General features: G+C 38.4%; 2 protein-coding genes and 1 pseudogene across 2 annotated transcripts; 1 reads left to right on the top strand and 2 right to left on the bottom strand.

Moving 5' to 3' along the window:
• Nucleotides 1–348: 348 nt before the first annotated feature.
• LOC131326656 (large ribosomal subunit protein uL4-like) lies at nucleotides 349–3,710 on the top strand. The gene is made up of 4 exons (XM_058359507.1): nucleotides 349–810; nucleotides 1,733–1,950; nucleotides 2,545–3,056; nucleotides 3,311–3,710. Exons 1-4 carry the CDS (start codon nucleotides 437–439, stop codon nucleotides 3,422–3,424), a joined length of 1,218 nt encoding a protein of 405 aa, XP_058215490.1. The 5' UTR covers nucleotides 349–436; the 3' UTR covers nucleotides 3,425–3,710.
• A 3,312-nt stretch (nucleotides 3,711–7,022) lies between these two features.
• LOC131326522 (uncharacterized) lies at nucleotides 7,023–11,635 on the bottom strand. The gene is made up of 3 exons (XM_058359326.1): nucleotides 11,484–11,635; nucleotides 10,060–10,181; nucleotides 7,023–7,984 (listed from the first exon to the last, which is right to left on the bottom strand). The coding sequence occupies exons 2-3, from the start codon at nucleotides 10,065–10,067 to the stop codon at nucleotides 7,162–7,164; spliced, it is 831 nt and encodes a 276-aa protein (XP_058215309.1). The 5' UTR covers nucleotides 10,068–10,181; nucleotides 11,484–11,635; the 3' UTR covers nucleotides 7,023–7,161.
• A 4,772-nt stretch (nucleotides 11,636–16,407) lies between these two features.
• Nucleotides 16,408–21,420, bottom strand: part of LOC131326519 (nuclear intron maturase 4, mitochondrial-like) — a 48,213-nt pseudogene continuing 43,200 nt past the window's right edge.

Here is a 21,420-nt window from a genome sequence, read left to right as displayed (position 1 = left end):
TCTCGTTAAATTTTTATTGAGGTCGGGCATGAATTCTTTAAAAACTCAATAAACCAAATTTTTTTTTAATCATCTCAATAAACCAATTTAAACATGCTAAACTCGACTCCACTTATCAACAACCCAAAATAAAGGTTAGGGCTTTTTTCTTTCTGAATTGGGCTTATATATTGCAAGTTTTGTTGGGCCAAAAGCCCAATGGTAACTTCTTACCCATTAGGCTACTGAGAAACTCTAGTCCATTTATCCTTCATCACAAGCCCAATCCAAACAGTCCCCATGGCAAACTCGTAATAACCCCTCATTTCCACCTCTATATATAACCCTCTTTCCCCATAACCCTAGTTCCTCTCATCACTCCCCACAAAACCCTAGCCTCCCCTCCCCGTTCTCTCTCCTCCCCCACCCCCTCTCTCTCCTCCACCCCACCGAAAAAATGTCGTACGCCGCCGCCCGCCCCGTCGTCTCCGTCCAGACCTTCGACTCCGACATGTCCACCGACAAGGACACCCTCGCCTTGCCCGCCGTCATGAAGGCCCCGATCCGGCCCGACATCGTCACCCACGTCCACTCCCTAGTCTCCAAGAACAGCCGCCAGCCCTACGCCGTTTCCAAGAAGGCCGGCCACCAGACCTCCGCCGAGTCCTGGGGAACCGGCCGCGCCGTGTCGCGAATTCCCAGGGTGCCCGGTGGCGGGACCCACCGCGCCGGACAGGGAGCGTTCGGGAACATGTGCCGCGGAGGACGCATGTTCGCGCCGACCAAGACCTGGCGCAGGTGGCACAGGAGGGTACCCGTCAACCTCAAGAGGTAACTATTGAGTGAAATTTGTGTCTCAGTCTTTTTGTACCATTTTATTGGCTATTTTCCTCTGTTTAGCTGACGTAGGTAATTTACCACTTCGAATTGCATGATTTGGTAGGGAAATGGTAGGAAATGTAGGAAAATGATTTTCGTTGATTGAGTCCTTTCCCTTTTTCAACATGTTTGGTGAGATCTGGTGAGAAAGGGTAACTATGTTACTAAGCATTGGTGTCTCGTGTAGATTGATATTTTTTGGCCTTTTTCCTTTGTTAACCATGATAGTAACATCATGTTAATTTTGAAAAAAGGTGTGAGAGCATTACCAGCCCTGACTTCTTTTTAAACACGAATTTGGGTAAAGATTTGGGTTAAAAGCTTGATTTAGTTAAGGCATCTCCAATGCTAATAAACCTTATTTTTACCCAAACAAGGATTTGGATAAAGATGAAAGAGGGTTTGAGAAAAAGGATTTGGAAAATAAGATTCGCCACATGTTACTTTCGAAAAAGGAAGATAGCAGCATCTTTTAACTGAGAGCTGCATGTATGGAACTGGGATTTGTTAACCTTAAAAAAAGGTATATTGCGAATGGGGTAGTGTTTTGGTGGGAGATGTGCACAAATGATCCATGAGCTATTTTTGGGCATTTTCTGTTGTTATAATGTACAAGTAAAAACCCTTTGCATTGAATGTTTAGCTTTGAAAAGAAAAAAAGGGGATTAATTACACTTTGAGTGATTTGGTCCGAAATGGTGAAGATAGCATCGTGTAACTGAGATGTGTCTTGATTTGCGTGAATCTTTTGTTTTAGCAATTTTCCTGTTTTAAACTAACCATTGGGATTGAATGATTCAGTTAGGAAAGAAAAAAGGTTTTAGGGTAGTGAAATTTGTGACTTAATATTCATGAACCCTTTTAATTTGAAAAGGTATGCTGTGGCGAGTGCTATAGCGGCTTCAGCGGTGCCAAGCTTGGTGATGGCGAGGGGGCACAGGATTGAAGAGGTGCCAGAGATCCCGCTCGTGGTTGGGGATTCAGCCGAGGGTATCGAGAAGACGCAGACGGCAATCAAGGCATTGAAGCAGGTCGGGGCGTATGCAGATGCGGAGAAGGCCAAGGATAGCCAGGCCATTCGTCCTGGAAAAGGTAAAATTGCGAATAATAAGATTTAAAATGTGACCGAGCTTTGTGTCTTGGTATCCGTGAGCTGTTTTTGGGTTTTTAATGCTGTATAAGAGAAAAGGGATTAGGGTTTGATTGATTTGGTCAGAAATGGTGAAGGTAGCAGTAGCAGTAGCAACATGTAACTGAGATTTGTGTCATAATTTGCGTGAATCTTTTTTTTTTTGGCAATTTTTCTATGTTAAATTCATGTAACTAAATAACATCCTAAACTATTTAAATTATTTTGCACGAGCAAAGATTTAGAGAGCTAGCTTAGAGCGTGAATTGAGAGCTCAAGTAGAGGGTCCTGCTGAAGAATTACGTTACTTAAGGTCTCCATTTTCAGGAACCAATTTTTGGTCCGTTATCCTTTGTCGAAATCATGTAGGTAGCAGCCCCTTTGGACTGTATGATTTGGTAGAAAACAGAAAAAATGGATTTGAGTAATGATTTGATGAGAATTGTGCAGAAATGATTTTTGTTGATTGATTCCTTTCCATTCTCACCAAATCTCACCTTCCAAAGGTACTGAATTCATCTATTTGTTACTACTAATCTTATTGCTTTGCCCGGCAGGTAAAATGAGGAACCGTCGCTACATTTCTAGGAAAGGCCCTCTTATTGTCTACGGGACCGAGGGATCAAAGCTTGTTAAGGCATTCAGGAACATCCCTGGTGTTGAGATTGTTAACGTTGAGCGTCTTAATCTGTTGAAGCTTGCACCTGGTGGACACCTTGGACGGTTTGTTATCTGGACTAAGTCAGCTTTTGAGAAGTTAGATTCGATTTACGGATCTGTGGACAAGGTTTCAGAGAAGAAGAGGGGGTACTTGTTGCCAAGGGCGAAGATGGTGAACGCAGATTTGCCTAGGATAATTAATTCTGATGAGGTGCAGTCTGTGGTGAGGCCAATTAAGAAGGATGTGAAGAGGGCTCCAATGAAGAAGAACCCACTGAAGAATTTGAATGCTATGTTGAAGCTGAACCCGTATGCCAAGGCTGCGAGGAGGATGGCACTTTTGGCTGAGGCTCAGCGAGTGAAGTCAAAGAAGGAGAAGCTTGATCAGAAGAGGAAACAAATCTCAAAGGTACATTTACTGTTTCCCTAATTTGCTCTGCAATGTTTAATATGAATTCATGTTTTACTTGCATGAATATGTGGCGTTTCTACTTTACCTATTTGTCAGATGGATATACATTGCCTTATTTTTGTGCTGTTATTATCCGTGTTAAAGTGTTTTTGTGTTATTTTGATGTTGAAGAACTTGAATTGGCATTATGTTTTCTTAACAATTCATTTTCTTTGGGACGAACTGCAAGTTTGACAATTTCATCCTGGCAGGAGGAGGCTACCACAATCAAGGCTGCTGGAAAGGCGTGGTACCAGACAATGATATCCGACAGTGATTACACCGAGTTCGAGAACTTTACAAAGTGGTTGGGAGTCTCCCAGTAGATTGCTTCTTTGGGTTGATCTTTATAGGCACTATCTTATCTTTTTTTTCATCCAGCTTTAATTGTTGTCCGTTTGGTTTTCAATTTGCCAGTTTTCGAGACTTGAATTTGAGTTTAGGTGGAAAGGGAATTACTGGAAAAATAGTTGACTCATCTAAGTTAAGTTTTTCCCTTGCCTGTTTTGGTGTCACAATTTTCCTGGCTAGTTGGACAAAATTTTCGTTTAAGCAGTTTGGGAGTTGGATATTTACAGTAATGTTTTGCTATTCAAGAATATCTTCTCGGTATCTTATGGTTTGTGCATTGCTTCTGGTTTGCATTCTTGAGCTTCATTTTCATTACCATGCGTGACGCTGCCAAATTGCCTTGGGTTTCTTAGTGCTATCTATCCTTCTTCTCTTGACTAGGAAATTGCACAAAATTCCTAGTAAATTGTTGAATGACCTTTCACTTAATTGCGTTGGCTCATTGATAGTGCTATTCATAGAATTGCTTTTGGTAATCAAGCTAGTTCTGCAATTGGTGGATTGTTGGAGTTTGCTTTCTCGAGACTGGGCATCTAGTTTAAGCTTGTTAATCATTTGAGCTTCGTTTGCTTGTTTCGATCTCTAGCATTGTGAGGCACAACCCTGGCAATTGCAGGTTTCGAACCGCCAACAATCCAAATGGCTTGTAATCTAGACTGTGTTTCTCTCGACTCTGATGTATCAAACAAAAAATTTGGGCTTAAAATTGGGAGCGAGCGTCGGTGAACAATGCAGGATGTGACGTATCCTCTTCAGAAAACGTGAAGAACCGATGGTGAAGAGATCATGACCGGCAACAACGATCTTGTTCTTGTTGGTCTGGTTTTCTGTTTTAATTTGGTTTCAAGGGTAAGTTACGCTGACTTCCCCCGAACTGCCCAAGTATCAAACTGATACACCAGAATCCCTGTATCAGTTTGCAATGTTAAGTTTTTAAAGTTTAATGATTCTCCAAATTAGACAGGGACGGACAGTACTAAAAATTCATAAAATCATATGATATTATTCAATTCTCATAACGCAAGAATTTGGGAATACAACGGTGTCGTCATCAAGAAATATGATTGTGTTTAGTAGTTCAAATAGAAAGATACCAACATTTGGAGACCGAGAATGATACAAAATCACAAGATGTAATGTTCCTGCTCTAAAGCTCTGTTCTTCGATCCCAAAAAAACAAACCATGACCATGATTTTCATACCCACCCCGTGGCCAAGAACACGAATATATGGGTACAAATTGAACAGACTAAGCACCCTTACGATTGTGATGACAAAACAAGATTAAGCAGTTACCATATGAAAAAACAATGACAAACAAAATGAATTAGTAATTTCCATATAATTATTGTTGCATCTTCCTCGGCCATGTTCAAACTTCTGGGAGTCTCCCACCTACTCAAATGGGAATTACTCCACATGTATTCATTTATCCACAACTTTCAATTAGGAGGTACCCAATTCGATTATATTTCCAGATTTCAAATTTCGAATTTCCAAGGATTCAATGGCATGCAGTTATGCTGGTGCAGCAAAAATGCATAAGGTAAAGGTTATATAGACATTACAAGTTGTACATATGGCTTGTTGAACATGTTGATTTGTCCAAGTTGTGACATGGTTTTAAGTAGGATATGTAGTTTAAGGCCGTTTTGATCTTAACTAGATTCCTATTTCTTTTCTTTTTCTTAGGATATAGGTTCGTTGCGTTTCTTATGATGCCCATGCTTTTGTTGAAGGAAAAAATAAGGTTGCAGACGAAATTTTATGTTAGGACAATTAGTCTGAGCATAATTCCGCAATATGGGGGTAGTATAATACTTATCTAGGTAATCTTTAGTGACTTTTTCTGCACCCCGTCTCCTTTATCACCAAGCGGTCATTTTAAGTGTTAAGGTTCTTAGCTGGTGATCTTGGTTGTTTCCCCCTCCACGATGAAGTTTATACCCCCATCGGTTCACTAGCTATCATTGAGATACATACTGTGTCATACTCGTTGTAAAGGATACAATATTTCTCGAAATTTCACCATTAAATTCCTAAAACAGTAAAATTCGGATTGATCTTAGGAAATTCATTGTTTAATTCCTCCTCTCTCTTTTTTTGGTAAATGGTTCTTGCTTTTGTTGATATTGCTCATCCAGTCACTCTTGGCATTTGAAATTTCCGGAAAGCACAATGTTTGACAGACGACAAAGGAAATTAATGGATGAGAGCTGAACCATGAGGGCTGAAGTAGTGGAAGGGGAACAGGCACGAACATGCATTATGTTGCCAAGCTTTTTTCTTCTGGCAAAGAAGAAGTCATCATCATGTAAAAGTACTAGTACAAGATGAAGACAAAAAGAAATCGTGCGCAAGGGCTCTTTGTTGTGCTTCTTAATTAAGAGTAACTTGTTTCTGCTGGAATTATGCTGCTAGATTAGCTCGGGAAAGCAGTTAGAAAAAAATTTCTCATTCAGCCATGGACTAAAAGGTGGTATGGTTTACTAGAAATGTCCCAAGCTGGGATGGGCATTCAATCTCTGGTTGGTTGTAGAACAGAGACTGAGCACTAAAGAAAAGATAGACTAATTCATTGGGGGATGAATGTGTCCTTTGTGCAGTAATGATACCGAATCCATAACCATCTGTTTTTTGATTGCCCTTTCTCTACTTAAGTGTATGGAATGTAGTGAGGGGTCCTAGTAATTAATTTGATGGGTTTGCTGGATTGGTTTAGCCAGAATGTGAAAGGGGATGGATTCAAAAGTCGAATTATTAAGAGGTCCTTGGCTGCAGCTGTCAATTAAATTAGAAGGGAGAGAAATCATTGGGTATTCCAGCAGAAAGCCCTAAACAGTCACCAAATTGCTTTGGCAAATATCAATTCCATAAGGGATTTCTTGAGTTCTCTGAAAGGGATGAAACCATTGCTGGTAAACTAAGCTTCATGTGCCAATTGGAACTTTCAGAAAGACACATTCTTTAACAGTAAACCTTTGCCTTCGGTTCCTTGTTTTTTTTTTACCAATCAGAAAATGCAGATTTTGTACTCTCTCGTTAGTTTGTGAGCAGACTTTGCAGCTTTGGTTTTCTTGTAAGGTTTGATGCTCTACTGGTCCTTCTCTCTTTGAATTTTTTTGCTCTCCTAAGGTGAATAGTTTGTACAGCCTGGATTTGATTATGGGGTTATTGATTTTGTTTGGTTTAAGCTTTGAATAAAAGAACGCACTTCTGATCCATTGCAGTATACATGGTGTCTTTGCTTTTGCGAACTATGGGACAAAACCGGCATGACCTTGCACCCCAGGCAAGTCTCAAATCAGAAGCATAATAAAATGGGATCTTGCTATATAATTGGAGAATGAATCAGATTTGATAGTGTCTCTAGCCTTTCACCTTTTTTCCAAGTGAAAATTGGGACATGGTTAGAATTTTATTGTAGAATGTATCCAGATGCTATATATATCACCATAGTTACAACAGAAGGAAGTTATCAACAAATGACCACACCCCTAAAAGACATGATCATATGCTTTGCAGATTCCAAAAAAAAAACCAGCAGATAAAAAAAAAAATCGATAACAGAAATTTGACAACAGAATCTCCATTCTGAGAAATCAAAATGAAGTGACCTTATTTCAGTGTCGAGATACCAAGCGCAAAAAAAATAGTACAACAACAATGCTTACAAAGTCAATGTTTCTGCAGCACTCAAACCACTGTCAAGCTAAACAATAGCACCAGTTCCTCCCACCACACGACCATCCTTGTTGTCAGTCCTACCCAACCAATCCTCTAGTTTTGCTTCTCTATCAGCCCTAAATTCCTCAAAGTTTTCTGGTAACAAAACCGGTTCATGTTTTGAAAAACTTTCATCAACTGAGAAGTCCTCTTCTTGTTGTCGCTCATCAGCAATCTGACTCGATAAAGGCAACTCATCAACTTCTGTGTCTGGAACCGGTGGCGGTGTACTGGAACGAGGCACAACTCTCTCCACCTTAATTTGTCTCATTTCTCTAGAATCCAGTTGAGTCCACTTGAAATTGGTCGCTCTTTCTTTAGCCGACTTCAAAACAGACGAAATATAATTATTACTTCTCTCTCCATCTTGCCGTTGGGAACCCGCGTTACGACCCCAAGTAGATGGACCCCACGAGCTAGTCCTACCCATTTGGAACCCCGAACTAGGGTTTCGTATCAACCCACTTTTTGCTTGTTTTGACGACATGATGGATAGGGATTTCGTGATGTCTTTGATCATTTCGTCAGCGATTGGGAAGCCACACTCTTTCATAGAACCCACTGATGTGATGGAATCCTCAAGATCTTCTGTATGTAAAGTTAGCTCGCGAGACTTCTCTGTGACACTGTTTTTGAGGTTGATGAGGTTGGGCACTGCATTTTGGGTGTGCTGCTGAATGTAGAAAAGCCCTACGGAAGGCTCATTGGCAGCATATTTTATCATCTCTGCCAAGTGTTCAGCTATCTCCACAAAACCATCGGCTGCGGAGAATTCATGCATGTTGTTGAAGGCGAATGGCCCATCATCACTGATTTTACGAAGTTTATTAGAAGGAAACCCAATTTCATAGGCAGAAAGAAGAGAAAGAAAGCAAAATAATTCATGTCTGAAGAACTTAATTTTATATCCGATGTCCTAAACAATGATCCAAGTGCATGGGGGAAAAAATTTATAATCACAGGACCACATCAACGAATATAGCAGGAAGCAGTGATTCTACTTCATAATTTCTTGACTTAACACCTTGCATGCGTCAGCAATTAGCACACTGATCAAAGCAACCCATTTGAAAGGAATAAGCTATGTTTGTGGGGTTCATCCTGAATTAAGCCCTTTAAGAGTCTGTTATAGAAATGTATAGCTGCAGAAGAAGGAACGGTCGAATTTGTGAAGACTTTTAACTAATGATTAAGACTGAAGACTACTCCATATGTACTGTTTGGGAGCGAAAATTGATGGATAATTACAATCAAAATGATTTGTCTTGATCATCTTAATTGCGGTAAACAAAATTTGTTTGAATTTGTACAAACTGAAGATGGATGGCAGGGGCAAGAAAGAGATCTAAGGGAACATTGGTCGAAGTTGAGAGAGTCATGGTGATCTGGAATCTATTTTGAGAAAATTTCAAGGAAAAAAAGAAGGAAGAGGAGAAAGATTCATATTTATGATATTCTCGAGCTAATAATAATTACATATCTCGAGCTAATAGATATTAACAAAGTTAAAACTTGAGCTTATTGTTTCTCTAGAGCTAATAGATACAAAAATAGTGTTCATCTTCATTGTCTATTGCTATAACTGCTTTGATTTGTTTCGAGAAGTTCAAACTAAGAAGCATTTAAACTACCGTCCAATCATTTCACCAAGTCTCGTTCTAAGGAGAATAGACATCAAACACCTCCAATTCATCTTTAATGTTGATTCATAACATAGGACCCAACTTCCATAGTTTAATTAGGCTTATGATATCCCAAAACAAACAGATATGCCATTGTTCCTGCAAAAATGATCTATTTTCATGCCCACAAACCTAATTTCCTGATGTGGTTTACATGTTCATCAAGCATATGTTGACTTGAAACAATCGCAACACCAGGGAATGGCCGCAGAGGTGGCTCTATGTAGTAGACCATTCCATGGTCAACTGAACACCCAAGCAAATTTTTTTTGCTTAGAATACATGTAAAAATTATGGACTAGTATTTCTTTGAACACTCAACTAAAATATTAATGAACACCCAATCCTAACAGTCTCGAACACCTAACCCAAAAAGGATTTAACACCCAATCCAAAACCAATTGAACACTCAATCACAACCCAATTACAGCCCATCAATCCAGGTAATTCATATTTGAAAAACCTAACATATTACCTCAAATAAAGTGCACAATCATAATAAAAAATTGAAAAAAGAAAGAGAAAAAGAAGAATCTATTGGTGTAAATATTATGCTCTACGTTCTCTCTCCATCTTTATTGTTGATGGTTTAAATGTGTTAATTTCACATTCATGACAATAAGTACTTTAATTATTATTTTTTGGTCTAGTTAGCTTATAGAATTACGGACAAAGTTTTACTCAAAAAAATTCAACTACACTGAAAACCCCGTTAACTAAAATAATCTTTCTTCGAATTTAAGACTACGATAGAAAATTTTATCACGTCATTCTAAAGAACAACATACTATTTCGAGAAGGTCAGCCCCAACGCACCCGCTACAATTTCTTTCAAAAGCGTTTTAGTAGATTAATACGCCAATTAAACATTGGCACAAAATATGAGAACTCATCAAGGACAACTGTAAAATTTTAACCCCCCCTATTCTCGAAACATTGTCTACTACACAATACGACAACTTTCAAAATTTTAAATTTATGTTAAAAAAATAGTATGTATTTTTAAGTTCTCATTTCGATTCGTAGTTAATTTTTTAGAATAGAGGTTATGTTTTTTGACCGCACTATTTATACAACTATATGAGATTTTGTACTTATATTATTGGTTAATAGATCAGCTAGTAGAGTTAACATTATTACAAATTCCTGGAGCTGCCACTGGGAATGGGTAATAGTCATGACAGAGTTTTAATCGAACTTACTTGAACATAGATTAAACATCCACTGGTCCACTTCGTAGTAGTACCACATGCACTCTAAGCCGCCGGCAGATACAATTTCGAAGGCACGGTTGTTGATTGATATCCCAAATGCTCATTCACCCCTATAAATGCAAGGAAAAACAAGTTAAACTTGAAACAAAAGAAAATGCAAAAAAGAAAAAGAAAAAAAAAAGAGAAACAAAGAAAAAAGAGAAAATCAAGTTTAGTGCAAACATCACTTCAAGTAAATAGACCGAAACTTGTGCATTTTGTTTCCTTCTTATCCCTCTAACAAGGGTCTCTTAGAAACAATAGAGCTGTAAGGGGAGTAACTGTTGTCATGGTATTCGTTTCTAAAAAAACTAACGGCATTCCATAATTGGCTTCGTTAATTATTAGGTTAAATTTGGCAAGCTTAGAAGAGTGGCTACTTTGGGTAGATTGATAAATTGAAGGGAAAGATAGAGTGGACTTTAAATGTAGGTGTTGGTATCCTACATTTGCAAGGAGGGCCTTCATTTATGCTATTGAAATGGGAGGAAGAAGATGACATCTCTGTAATCTGCTGCAAGTCTGCAACTAGTAGGTATATGAAGATTCTGCAATTGTGAATGACAGTTTTGCATACAGTGTCTACAGCACTTAGGCAGTTTGGAAGAGTCAAAATAACAAGAAGATTACAACTACTACAATTAAGGCTAACTACTGCATCTCCACTCTGCATACATTTTGTACATTAGACAAAAATTCGAAGTCCTTGAACATCATAATCATGAGATTGCCTTATGCCAAAATCAACAAAATTCCAAAGATGGTTCTAATTATAGCAGATTCAGACCAGATAGCTACATCGGTTCGCATCAAGCGAGTCTTATTCTCCTAATAATAACAATCAGATGAGTATAACCAACTCAACTGTGCGTCTCCAATAATTGCCATATTAATCAAAATGAAACCTAACCCTAACACCATTCCAGAATTCATGAAAAAATTTAGAATTTGGTTTTTTTTATATGCATAATCTGGTTTTTTTAATTCCCTAATACTGGGTTTTTTTTTAAAACCAGAATTAGAATTGTACATGCATAATCAAAATTAGAGTTTTTTTAAAACCAGAATTCATGTAAAAAAAAATTACGGTATGCGTATACAAAAAGCCTAATTCTGGTTATGCATATACAAAATTCGGGTTTTGCCCTAATTTTCCAGTTTTGCCCAAAATTAAGGTCATGTATATGCAGAAAAACCCTAACCCTAACACTTATAAAATCGAAATCAGTGAAATTAGTGGTGAATGAGATATCGAGAGAGAGAGAGAGAGAGAGAAATGGAACCAGAAATCGTTCAGATTTGGGCTTCGAACCACAAATCGAACCAATAAAAACCCTAAACTGGTTCGAACCCCTAATAATCGAGAGAGATACCTTGGTGTTGGCTGTCGTTCGTCGAGATCGATGTTCGTCCGTCGTCTGCCGTTCGTTCGTTCGTTCTTCTTCGTTCTTTCTTCTCTCTTTAACGCGTGGAATGGAAGGAGAACAGGGTTTTGTTATAACCCGGATTCGGACCCGCTTGAGAGGCGACGGTCTTTTTTTCTTTTTTGAAATGGAACTTCTGAAAGAGCGAAAAGTAAATTGCTTTTCCCCCCGACACCCCACCGGACCGGGGACCCTATCGACGGCACCCCTGCCAAGCGGGTGTCGAACGGTCAATTCGACTGTTTATCTCGGAATTAACGGTCTGGATCGAAACATATTTTTCCTTTTCCTTTTTTTTTTAAATTTGTTCGATACCTTTACATTTAGACCGTCCAAAACATTTTTGGACGATCGAGATGTGCTCGGCACTCCCGCCAAACACCCCTGCTTGGCAGGGTCTCCACCCCACCCCATTTCCCGGATTACCCCGGCCCCCGCAATAAAGTACCCCCACTTTTTAATTTCTGTTTTTTTAATTACTTTTATTTTTTTTTATTTTTTTTCTATAAATACACCCTTTCTATATTAAAAAATATAATTCAAGAATTAAGTGCTTCAATTTTAAATTCAGTTGAATCGGGGTGAAGATCCTATTTTTCTAATCATTTTATTCTAAATAATCATAATGAATTTTTTGGTGTAAGGCCTTTCAACAAACACCCTAAGCACCCTAAGGCTTTTTAACAAATTTTTAACTATATTTTTTAATATATAAATGGTGTAAAAAAATAATTGTTTCAAATTTCAATCCGTTTGAACCGGTACAAAGATGTTATTTTTCTGACCATTTCATCCTAAATGGTCGTAGTAAATTTTTGGATCTAAAGCCCTTTAACGAACACACTAAGATTCCTTATTTAGTTTTAGAGTTCTCTTAGGGTACTTATTGAAAGGCTTTAGTGTCAAAAATTTATTACGACCATTTAGGATGAAATGATCAGAAAAATAACATTTTTGCACCGGTTCAAACGGATTGAAAATTAGAACACTTATTTTTTTAACTATATTTTTTAATCTGTAAAGGAAAAAAAAGAAAAAAAAACAGTCGGATAAACATGATCAATTGAAACACTTTTTTTTCTCTTAATTACTTTACAAAGCCTAAAAATAGATTTGAATATGATAGAATGACAAGAGAGGGAAAGACTTTAGCATGCTTAAAATCGGATTGGATATGACCATGGAGCAAGATGGGGGGGATAGAGATCTTCATTTTCCTATAAATAGAACCCTTTGTCAAGCCATTCAACTCACACCTTCAATCTCTTCAACTTTTCTCTCTAAAAATCTCTTGTATTTATTCTTTGTTCTAATTTTGTTCTTGGTTATTGAGTTTCTTCTTAAAGAGAAAAACTGAAAAGAAAGAAAAAGGAAATAAATAGAAAAAAAAATCCAAACAGAAAAAAAAAATAATACAAACAAGAAAGAGACGCGGGGGGGGGGGGGGGGGGGCGGGGGGGGGGGGGGGGTTGTGGTGGGGTTGGCTGGCAGGGTAAAATACGGGAAATGGAGGGTGGGGTCGGGGGAGTGTGTGTGGGGGAAAAGCATCTCTCGAGGTCGAGCGAAAATTATTACGTAGTCCCAGAGTACAGAATAGTGTCTGTACTCCCTCTTGCATAAAATATCGAATTCACATAGGGATGGCCATCTCGGCCGATCCGTCCATATTTGATCCGTTATTCGTCTCGAACGGATCGGATTTTTCGGATATTAGGGCGGATTCGGATTTATTTTTAAAAAAAAAATCAGAGATCGGATCGGATTTGGAGGTAAGTCTGCCTCCGATCCGATCCGTCCCGAATCCGATATTCGATCCACCTCTGAATATCCGACTATATAAATACCTCTTATTTTTAGGGTTAATCAATAGTCAGTCTCCTACCCAACCGACTTCACTTCACACAACCCTCTTCGACCATGACTTCTCCCCCTTCTCTCTCTCTCCTCCCCAACCCCCCTCTCTCTCTCAAAAAAACCCTCTGGCAACGGAGAGATGCGGCAATCTCCCCTCAAGAACGTGGCAGCGAGACTCCCTCCCCATGTTAGTTTTATTTATTTATTTTTTTTCAATCTGTGAGTTTTTTTTAATCGAGTTCCAATCTTTCTTTCTTTTTCCAAATTCGGTTTCGGATCCGAATATCCGATTGGATCTCCGTTTCCCGTACGGAGCGGGGATGGAGGACAAAAATATAATCCGTTCAGAATTCTGGGCGAATTCGGAGGGTGGGTGGAGGGTTCAGATTCGGATTCGGATATTGCAATATCCGCCTCCGATCCGCCCCGTTGCCATCCCTAAATTCACATGGTATTTGTGGGTCCATCTCGTCGGTTCCACATGTAATATGAGAGGAAGTACGGACACTATTCCGTGCTCTAAAACTACCTAATAATGAACTACTGTGAACTGATACAGGGAGGAGTTGACTGTGTAAGTCACTGTTCATATTGTCAAGTCATAGAGAAAATCTTTATTTATGGAGGATTACGTTAATAAGGTTTTACGGAGTCAATTGTGCACGTCCCAAGGTATTTCGGACGGTTCGGATTTTAAAGAGTTTTACTCTTTCCCAAAAAAGTTTTTTTAAAAGTGACTTATTTTTTTCTTTTTCAAATTTTTTTTGCATTTGTTTGTTTTGCGTCAAACTTTTGTGGCTTATTGATTCGTCTCGACAAGAGAAATCAAAAAAGTAAAAATTTTTGATCGAAACTCATAATTTTTTGGATAAAAACAAAAATAAGTCAATAAGTCTTTTTTTTTTACTTATTTTTGTCTTTTCGAAAAAAATTATGAGTTTCGATCAAAATTTTTTACTTTTCTGATTCCTCTCGCCGAGACGAATCAATAAGTCACAAAAGTTTGACGCAATATTAACAAATGCAAATTTTTTTGAATAAAGACAAAAAAAAAAATTCCATTTTAAAGCCAAATGAGCCAATTTTGGTTTTATGTATTTGCTTCAAGAGAGTGGTATCTCTGGCAAAACTTCCAATCATTTTTCTTCATCTCTTCTTTGGTAGGAATTGGTGATTTTTTTTCTTTTGGGTTTTGTATAGAAATCAATCGAGATTCTATGTCAAGTACTTCACCATATGCTTTTTCTTTCTTAGCTGCATTGTTTTTGTTTGGGATTCCGCCATTTAGGATAGTTAGAGCATCTCCAGTGAAACGGCTAAAGTTAGATGGCAAAATTGAAGTTTTCCCCTGTAAAAATGGGACCCACTTATATAGTGTTAAGTGGTCATTAGTTTATTGGATGAATGGTGTTCCCAATAGACTAGTTAATTTTGTTGTATAAACCCCCCAACCAAATATATATATACCAACGAAAAGGTCAATTTTGTTTCCATGCTGAGGACTGTTTTGTGGCAACAACTTTTTTTCGAAAACCTCACATTTTATCCCAAATAACCCTCCCAACGTCTTCAAAATCTATAAATTGAGTTATTGAGTGATAGGTTAATGACCTAACTTATCTAGTCCATTGGAGCTTGTTGTTGCACATTCATTAGCTAAAGTTTTAGCCATTCAAACTATTGAGTATGTTATAGGGTCCATTGGAGTCGATCTTAGATGATAGTATAAATCATGTCATGGGTTGTTAACATAAACAGATTTTGTCATTCCAATTGGAGGCAGTTAAACAGATTTGAAATGCTAAGGATGGTTCGTTTGTCTTGAAGTGCTGGATTTGCGATTCATCCACGCAAACATGTTTTTTCGGGGAATATTTAGTTCGTAATTGAGTGTATTTGACTCGGATTCGCGTTCGTGGATTCTATGGTTAACTAGCACAGATTATGGAGATTTGGCTCTCTAATCAGTTGTACATATACTTGTTGACCATGTTGATTTGTACAAGTTGTGACATGGTTTTAAGAAGGATATGTAGTTTAAGGCTATTTTTTTTTATCTTAACTGGATTCCTCTTTCTTTCCTTTTTCTTAGGATATAGGTTCGTTGGGTTTCTTATGAGTTAAGATGCCCTTACTTTGGTTGAAGGAAAAAATAAGGCTGCAGACGAAATTTGATGTTAGGATAATTAATCCAAGCATAATTCCGCAAGATGGAGGTAGTATATTATCTAGGCAATATTTATTGACTTTTTCTGCACCTCGTCTCCTTTATCATTGAGCGGTCATTTTAAGGGTTAAGGTTCTTAGCTGGTGATTTGGGCGGTTTCCCCCTCCACGATGAAGTTTATGCCCCCCATCAGTTCACTGGCTGTCATTGATTATAGTTAGATACTGACTGTGTCGTACTCGTAGTATAGGATACAAGGTTTCTCGAAATTTCACCGTTAAATTCCGAAAACAGAAAAATTCGGATTGATCTTAGGAATTTCATTGTCTAACTCCTCCTCTGTTTTTTAGTAAATGGTTCTTGCCTTTGTTGATATTGCTCGTCCAGTCACTCTCGGCATTTGAAATTTTCAGATAGCACAATGTTGGCCAGACGACAAAGGAAATTAATCCTGTATCCTCGAACCACAAATTCAGTCCGAAATCCTGTTTTCACTTTCTGCTTGGCGATTGAAGTGAATAATGAAAATGCAATGAGTTGGGTGGTGCTAATTGAACAATGAAGGAAATTGAGAACACAAATTTTGACTACTAAGGCCAAAGGGTGCAGCTTCGCATTAGTGAAGAAGTGAGCAAACAGGCTCCTCAATAGCAGCATTCTTTTCATATCATACAAATGTTTTGTTGCACAGTTCATAGGAGAGTGGAGGAAGGAGAAGCCCAATGACTGATATCGGTTAGACTTGAACACGGCCACAATGCCTGGTACAGTAATTGAAATAGTAGATACTTTGCAGAAATTCATTTCCAGTGAATCTATATACCATACAAATCTCTCAATATAAGTGTAATAACCGTTAATCCTCAAAATCATATATCTTGAAACTCTATACATGTTTGTCAGAAACCTGAGTAACAAAGCCAGGATGCTCACAGATGTAGCAGTAGTCTCTCTTCTTTCACCAAGAAGATCAACCAGTTTGATCAATCATTCAATTTCCAAAAGGATACTTGTAAATTAGTATACTTGAAGCATCAATATGCAGTGCATTGTGCAGCTTCAAGACCATCTTTATCGCATACGTTTCATTTCCAAGCACCAAAATCAATAGATTGGAGTGATATACTACCGAGATACATATCTTTCAAATGTTGCTTACACAATCCAATTCGCCTTCTGTTCAAGCAATGATGGATACAACTTGGAAACCCAGTCTTCCAACCAGGATACTTTTGTCTCTCCCTCACGTAAATTGTATAAATGCATGGTGCCGCGGCCATGCACCCTATAACAAAACAATTGCAAGACCTTGACTGGCTCACCATTCTTGCCAAGGACAGCAAACACAAGCCACTGTGAGAAATTCCATACATGCATTCAGATGCTTGTGAATCCGATTTCTTATTTGCCAACTCATGTTCTAACTCTGTGATAGATGGGATTCTGCTCAATTCTGAATCAAATTTTATCTCTATCTTAGTTTCATGTATTCGATACTTCGCTGCCAGTGTTCTGATACAAGACTTCCTAACCGTATCACAGATAATAAGTTTACGTCATTGAAGTTTTGGCACTCACCATACCACCTAAACCATCGCAAAACTAGCCCTTCGAACCAGTCCACTATTTGATTGCTATCTTGTAAAAAAAGCATGTGTGATGTACATGGAAATCCTTTAGAATTTGTCAATCCATATCTTAAGAAGCGTTTCTTTATACTGTTTACTGGAGCAATAATCTCGGTCATTGTGACAGATTCAGTAGAAGAGCTGGAATCAGGCAAAAAGGCAATAAGTGAAGCCGTCACAGGAGAAATATACTCTTCTGCACGCTTCTGAAATTCATAAAAGGAATCTCGTAGTTCTTGGGGCTGCGATGGTTAAGCAATACGCTTTGATAAGATGAATTCCTCACTATCAATGGATTTGGCAGTGGTGTCCTGCATCCATACCTTCAACAACAATTTGTACCAGTGATCCATTTCCATTCCAAATGTGGAAATCTAACTCAAAAGAGATTCAGTATCAACTAAATGCTTAATCTCTGATTCCTTAGCCTTCTTTAACCCGTGAGCTAGCCATTTCTTCCCTATTCTGAGTGTCCCAGCATCCTAAGACTTTCTTTGTTGTGAAACAAATAATTTTACCTTTTCCTTTAGCTTGCGAACGGCTTTTACTGCATGACCTTCTTTAACACTTTTTGCAACTAAAGTGCCAAGAAATTGAATCCCATGGGGACCATTACACGGTAACATTTCTGTCTGCTTGTCAACACCCAAGAGAGAGAACCCTCCAAGTAAGTCTGGATCTCGGACTTGAAAGCAAGAGCTACATCTTTGGAACCGAAAACGGCAAAAAACTTCTCATCCATGAAGCAACAGCAATGTACCCTGACCTTAGATGTCTCCACACCATCGTGTTCAATGATATTGTCTTTCATCTGTCTTCTAAAACAGTTGCACAACTTGGAGTGGGAACCATCTTGTTCATTATCAAACCCCATGTCTAAAGTTTCATGTTTCATTGAGATAAAATAAAATTCATGATCAAATAGATCGAGATATAAGTTCATTATAATTGGCGACAAAACCCCTTCTTGTGGAAGACCATGGCCTTTTGGGAAACCTCCAAATTTAAGATTGAGTACTTGGGCATCAAACATGCTCTTGATGATAGCAAATAAGCTTGGATCTTCTATCTTAACTTCCGTTGTGGAAATAAGTTTATATAGGACACAAGTATCAAGTTTTTTGCTGATAAGCAAAGTAAACCACCAGTCCAGATTAGCAATTTCTTTGCTTATGTACTTCAAGGCTGAGAGATGCCCCCTTCTGCTTTGGCAACCATGCGAAAAGTGGGGCCTGTACATAACTTCCAAAACTATCCTAATGGCTTCTTGAACAACTGTCAACTTAACATTAGGAAGGACAAATACTTCTTCCCGTGCGCCCTTTGTCGAGAGAGAGAAAATATTGGCATTAACATTGAAATACCCACACGAGAGCTCCTCTGCTAAGGCTTCAAAAGGGATGCAGTCACCCCCTAAAGCTAAATCGACATTTGAGTTCACTCTAATAGAATCATAAGCTTCCCGAAGAGTTTTTGGGTTGGCAACCACCTTGTGCATAAGGTCTTGAAACTTCCCATCAATATATTGCTCCTTGACCCTCTTCTTTATGCGAAGTTCAACTAACCTCTTAAGCTCTACACGGGTTTTGGGTTTTGTCTCATCAAGATTAGAAGATTCGTCAACTAGAAACGCCAAGTCATTCGCCAAAGTAGCTTTCCCAACATCCTTATCAGTGACACTACTAAATGCTTCTAGAGTTGAAAACGTTGAGCGAGTTGGGAACCTCTCAACAACTCTTCCTAAATAGAAATAGAAATTCACATTAAAATTTGAACGAAAAACTATAATTTGCTTAAGAGATGTATAATTGAATTAGGTAGTAAGTCTGGCTGCTGGACAGTAGTCTGATTGATACTTTAAAATGGCAAGGAAAAGAGTCCTTGGATATTATGTAAAGGTGCTCTTTTGTGAAATGTTCCACTTCATGCAAACAAAATACAAACAACATAACTTCTCCAACAAAACTTGATGTGAAGCCTACAACACATGATCAGTAGTTGCTATCATTTTCCAACTACAAACTTGAAGCATCACGTAAAGCACAATAAAACATGAATAAAAATGACCCGAGAAGATTTGAACTAATTTCAGGCATTTCCCACACACCCAATAGTTAAATAGAATTCACCTATAGATATGCGAGAGTTAGATAGGCAAGCCAAGAGCCTTACCAATACTGACTATGAATGAAGAATAGATCCAAGGATGACTAATTCTTCGTAGTTTGCTCCATCTCATCGACTTTCTCCTACAAAAACTCGACAAGTCAGCAAACCGCATTTTTATGGTTTATAATCTATTTTTTCCCTTCACCACCATTGTGCTCAAGACCGACCACTACATAAATATAAAAAACTACACAAACCCACAACATAACCTGTTTGATGACACCCAGAACAACAACAGTCACAAGTACACACGTGAAATTAGAGAGAGATACAGTGGAAAGAAAAACTACTCCCTCCATCCCATTTTCATATCAGAAATGATATAAGTACCGACACAGGGGGAGAGAAATCGTACCGACTGCCGCCGTCGGGCCGTCTCCGGCCACCGGACGGCCGATCCGAGCCGTCCAAAAATTCTTAAAAAAAAAACCGATGGGGCCTCCCGAGAATCAACGGTATCCAAAGTATGTAAGGTGCTTGATCCGAGCACCCCTTTTTCGTGTACACGTATATACACGAAAAAGGGGTGCTCGGATCGAGCACCATACACACCTCGGATGCCGTTGATTCTCGCGTGGGGCCATCGGTTTTTTTTTTTTAGAATTTGTAGACGGCTCGGATCGGCCTTCCGGTGGCCGGAGACGGCCTAACGGCGGCCGTCGGTACGATTTCTCTCCCCCGGTGTCGGTACATATAGCATCACTCTTTTCATATTCCCATTTGGGGTTTCAACTTTTTAAGGAAACGTAATGATTACATCAAAAAGAATTTATCTTTCCAATTAGGCCCATGATTTGATTGATGTAGACTATTATAGATAGTAATAACTCAATTCAAGCATCAGGGTAATAATGAAATTTTACTAGGTTTCAATAGTTAATTTTAGAGAGTGGACATATATTTTGGGACGTCTAAAAAAGGAATAGGGGACCATCAAAATGGGACAGAGGTCTTACTTTTTGAATTATCAACCAGACTACTATCCAGTGGCCGGTTTGACTAACTAATTCAATTATACATCTCTTAAACAAATTATACCTTTTCGTTCAAATCTCAATGAGAATTTCCGTTTCTATTTAGGAAGACCTGTTGAGGGGTTCCCAACTAGCTCAACGTTTTCTACTCTAGAAGCATTTAGCAGTGTCACTGATAAGACGTTAAAGAAAACAACTTTATGACCAAATCAGCGTAATAGATTTCAATCTGTAGCATGAGAGAGAAAGAGGGAGGTAGATTGATATCTTCGTCGACAGAATTGAGCTCCTTGTTGGCTTTCTCCCAACCAGTATGATCCAACCTTGTTCAATATCTGATCCATCTCTCTGCCTGTGCAGAGTGTGTTTCTCTCTTTATGATTAAACGAGGGATCGTTCTGATAATCTCTCACCAAATGCCTCTCCTCCCTTTCCGCTGGTGTTTCTTTGCTCCCAATGAACCTAGACAAATTTGAATAAAGCCGAAAGTCTTTACATAACGTAGTGATTTTTTTTTAACTTTGGCTACAATTTTTATACTTTTCTTATTTTCCCCTCGAAACAAACATAATCTAAACAAATATGACCTGAATCTAGTAAAGATTAATAAAAAAACAACAAAAAAGAAAGTATCGAAAAGACAGCAAAAATGAAATCAAGGGCACCCTAAAACACTTAGGACAAAATCAGATAGTTTAAGGATGTCATAGGCTAAATAGAACTTTAAGGACACATGAATATTTTGAAAGTTTAGGTGATAAAAGTGAAATTAACCCTTTAGATTAGAGTTGTGGATCGTGTGGCACGCCACGTTTAAATATAGTATGACACCACACAGTTTAATGTGGCACAACATGATCACGGTTTTAGACGAATAGGACATGAGCAGAGCATAACCCAATTTTAGATGGGCACGACACGATAATATTCTAGGCATGGGGATCGGGACAACAAATAGTAAGTTATTGGTTGTTTCACTTTTTTTTTGACAAAACCCAATTGGAAATGGACCGACACGGACATTGTATAACACGATTAAACGGGTAAGACAAGACACAAATTAGTAAAACACGATTTTGTTAACAGGGCAGCAC

Source organism: Rhododendron vialii, chromosome 5a (assembly GCF_030253575.1).
Source record: "Rhododendron vialii isolate Sample 1 chromosome 5a, ASM3025357v1".
NCBI classification, from domain to species: Eukaryota; Viridiplantae; Streptophyta; class Magnoliopsida; order Ericales; family Ericaceae; genus Rhododendron; species Rhododendron vialii.
Note: the sequence above shows the minus strand (reverse complement) of the source record. Positions and strands in the feature narration are given on the sequence as shown.

What these genes read in the sequence shown, in the direction of transcription:
- LOC131326656 (XM_058359507.1), top strand. Translation starts at nt 437, where the DNA reads ATGTCGTACGCCGCCGCCCGCCCCGTCGTCTCCGTCCAGACCTTCGAC. An exon ending in GTACCCGTCAACCTCAAGAG is followed by an intron (nt 811 to 1,732) that starts GTAACTATTGAG and finishes TAATTTGAAAAG; the next exon opens with GTATGCTGTGGCGAGTGCTA. An exon ending in GGCCATTCGTCCTGGAAAAG is followed by an intron (nt 1,951 to 2,544) that starts GTAAAATTGCGA and finishes TTTGCCCGGCAG; the next exon opens with GTAAAATGAGGAACCGTCGC.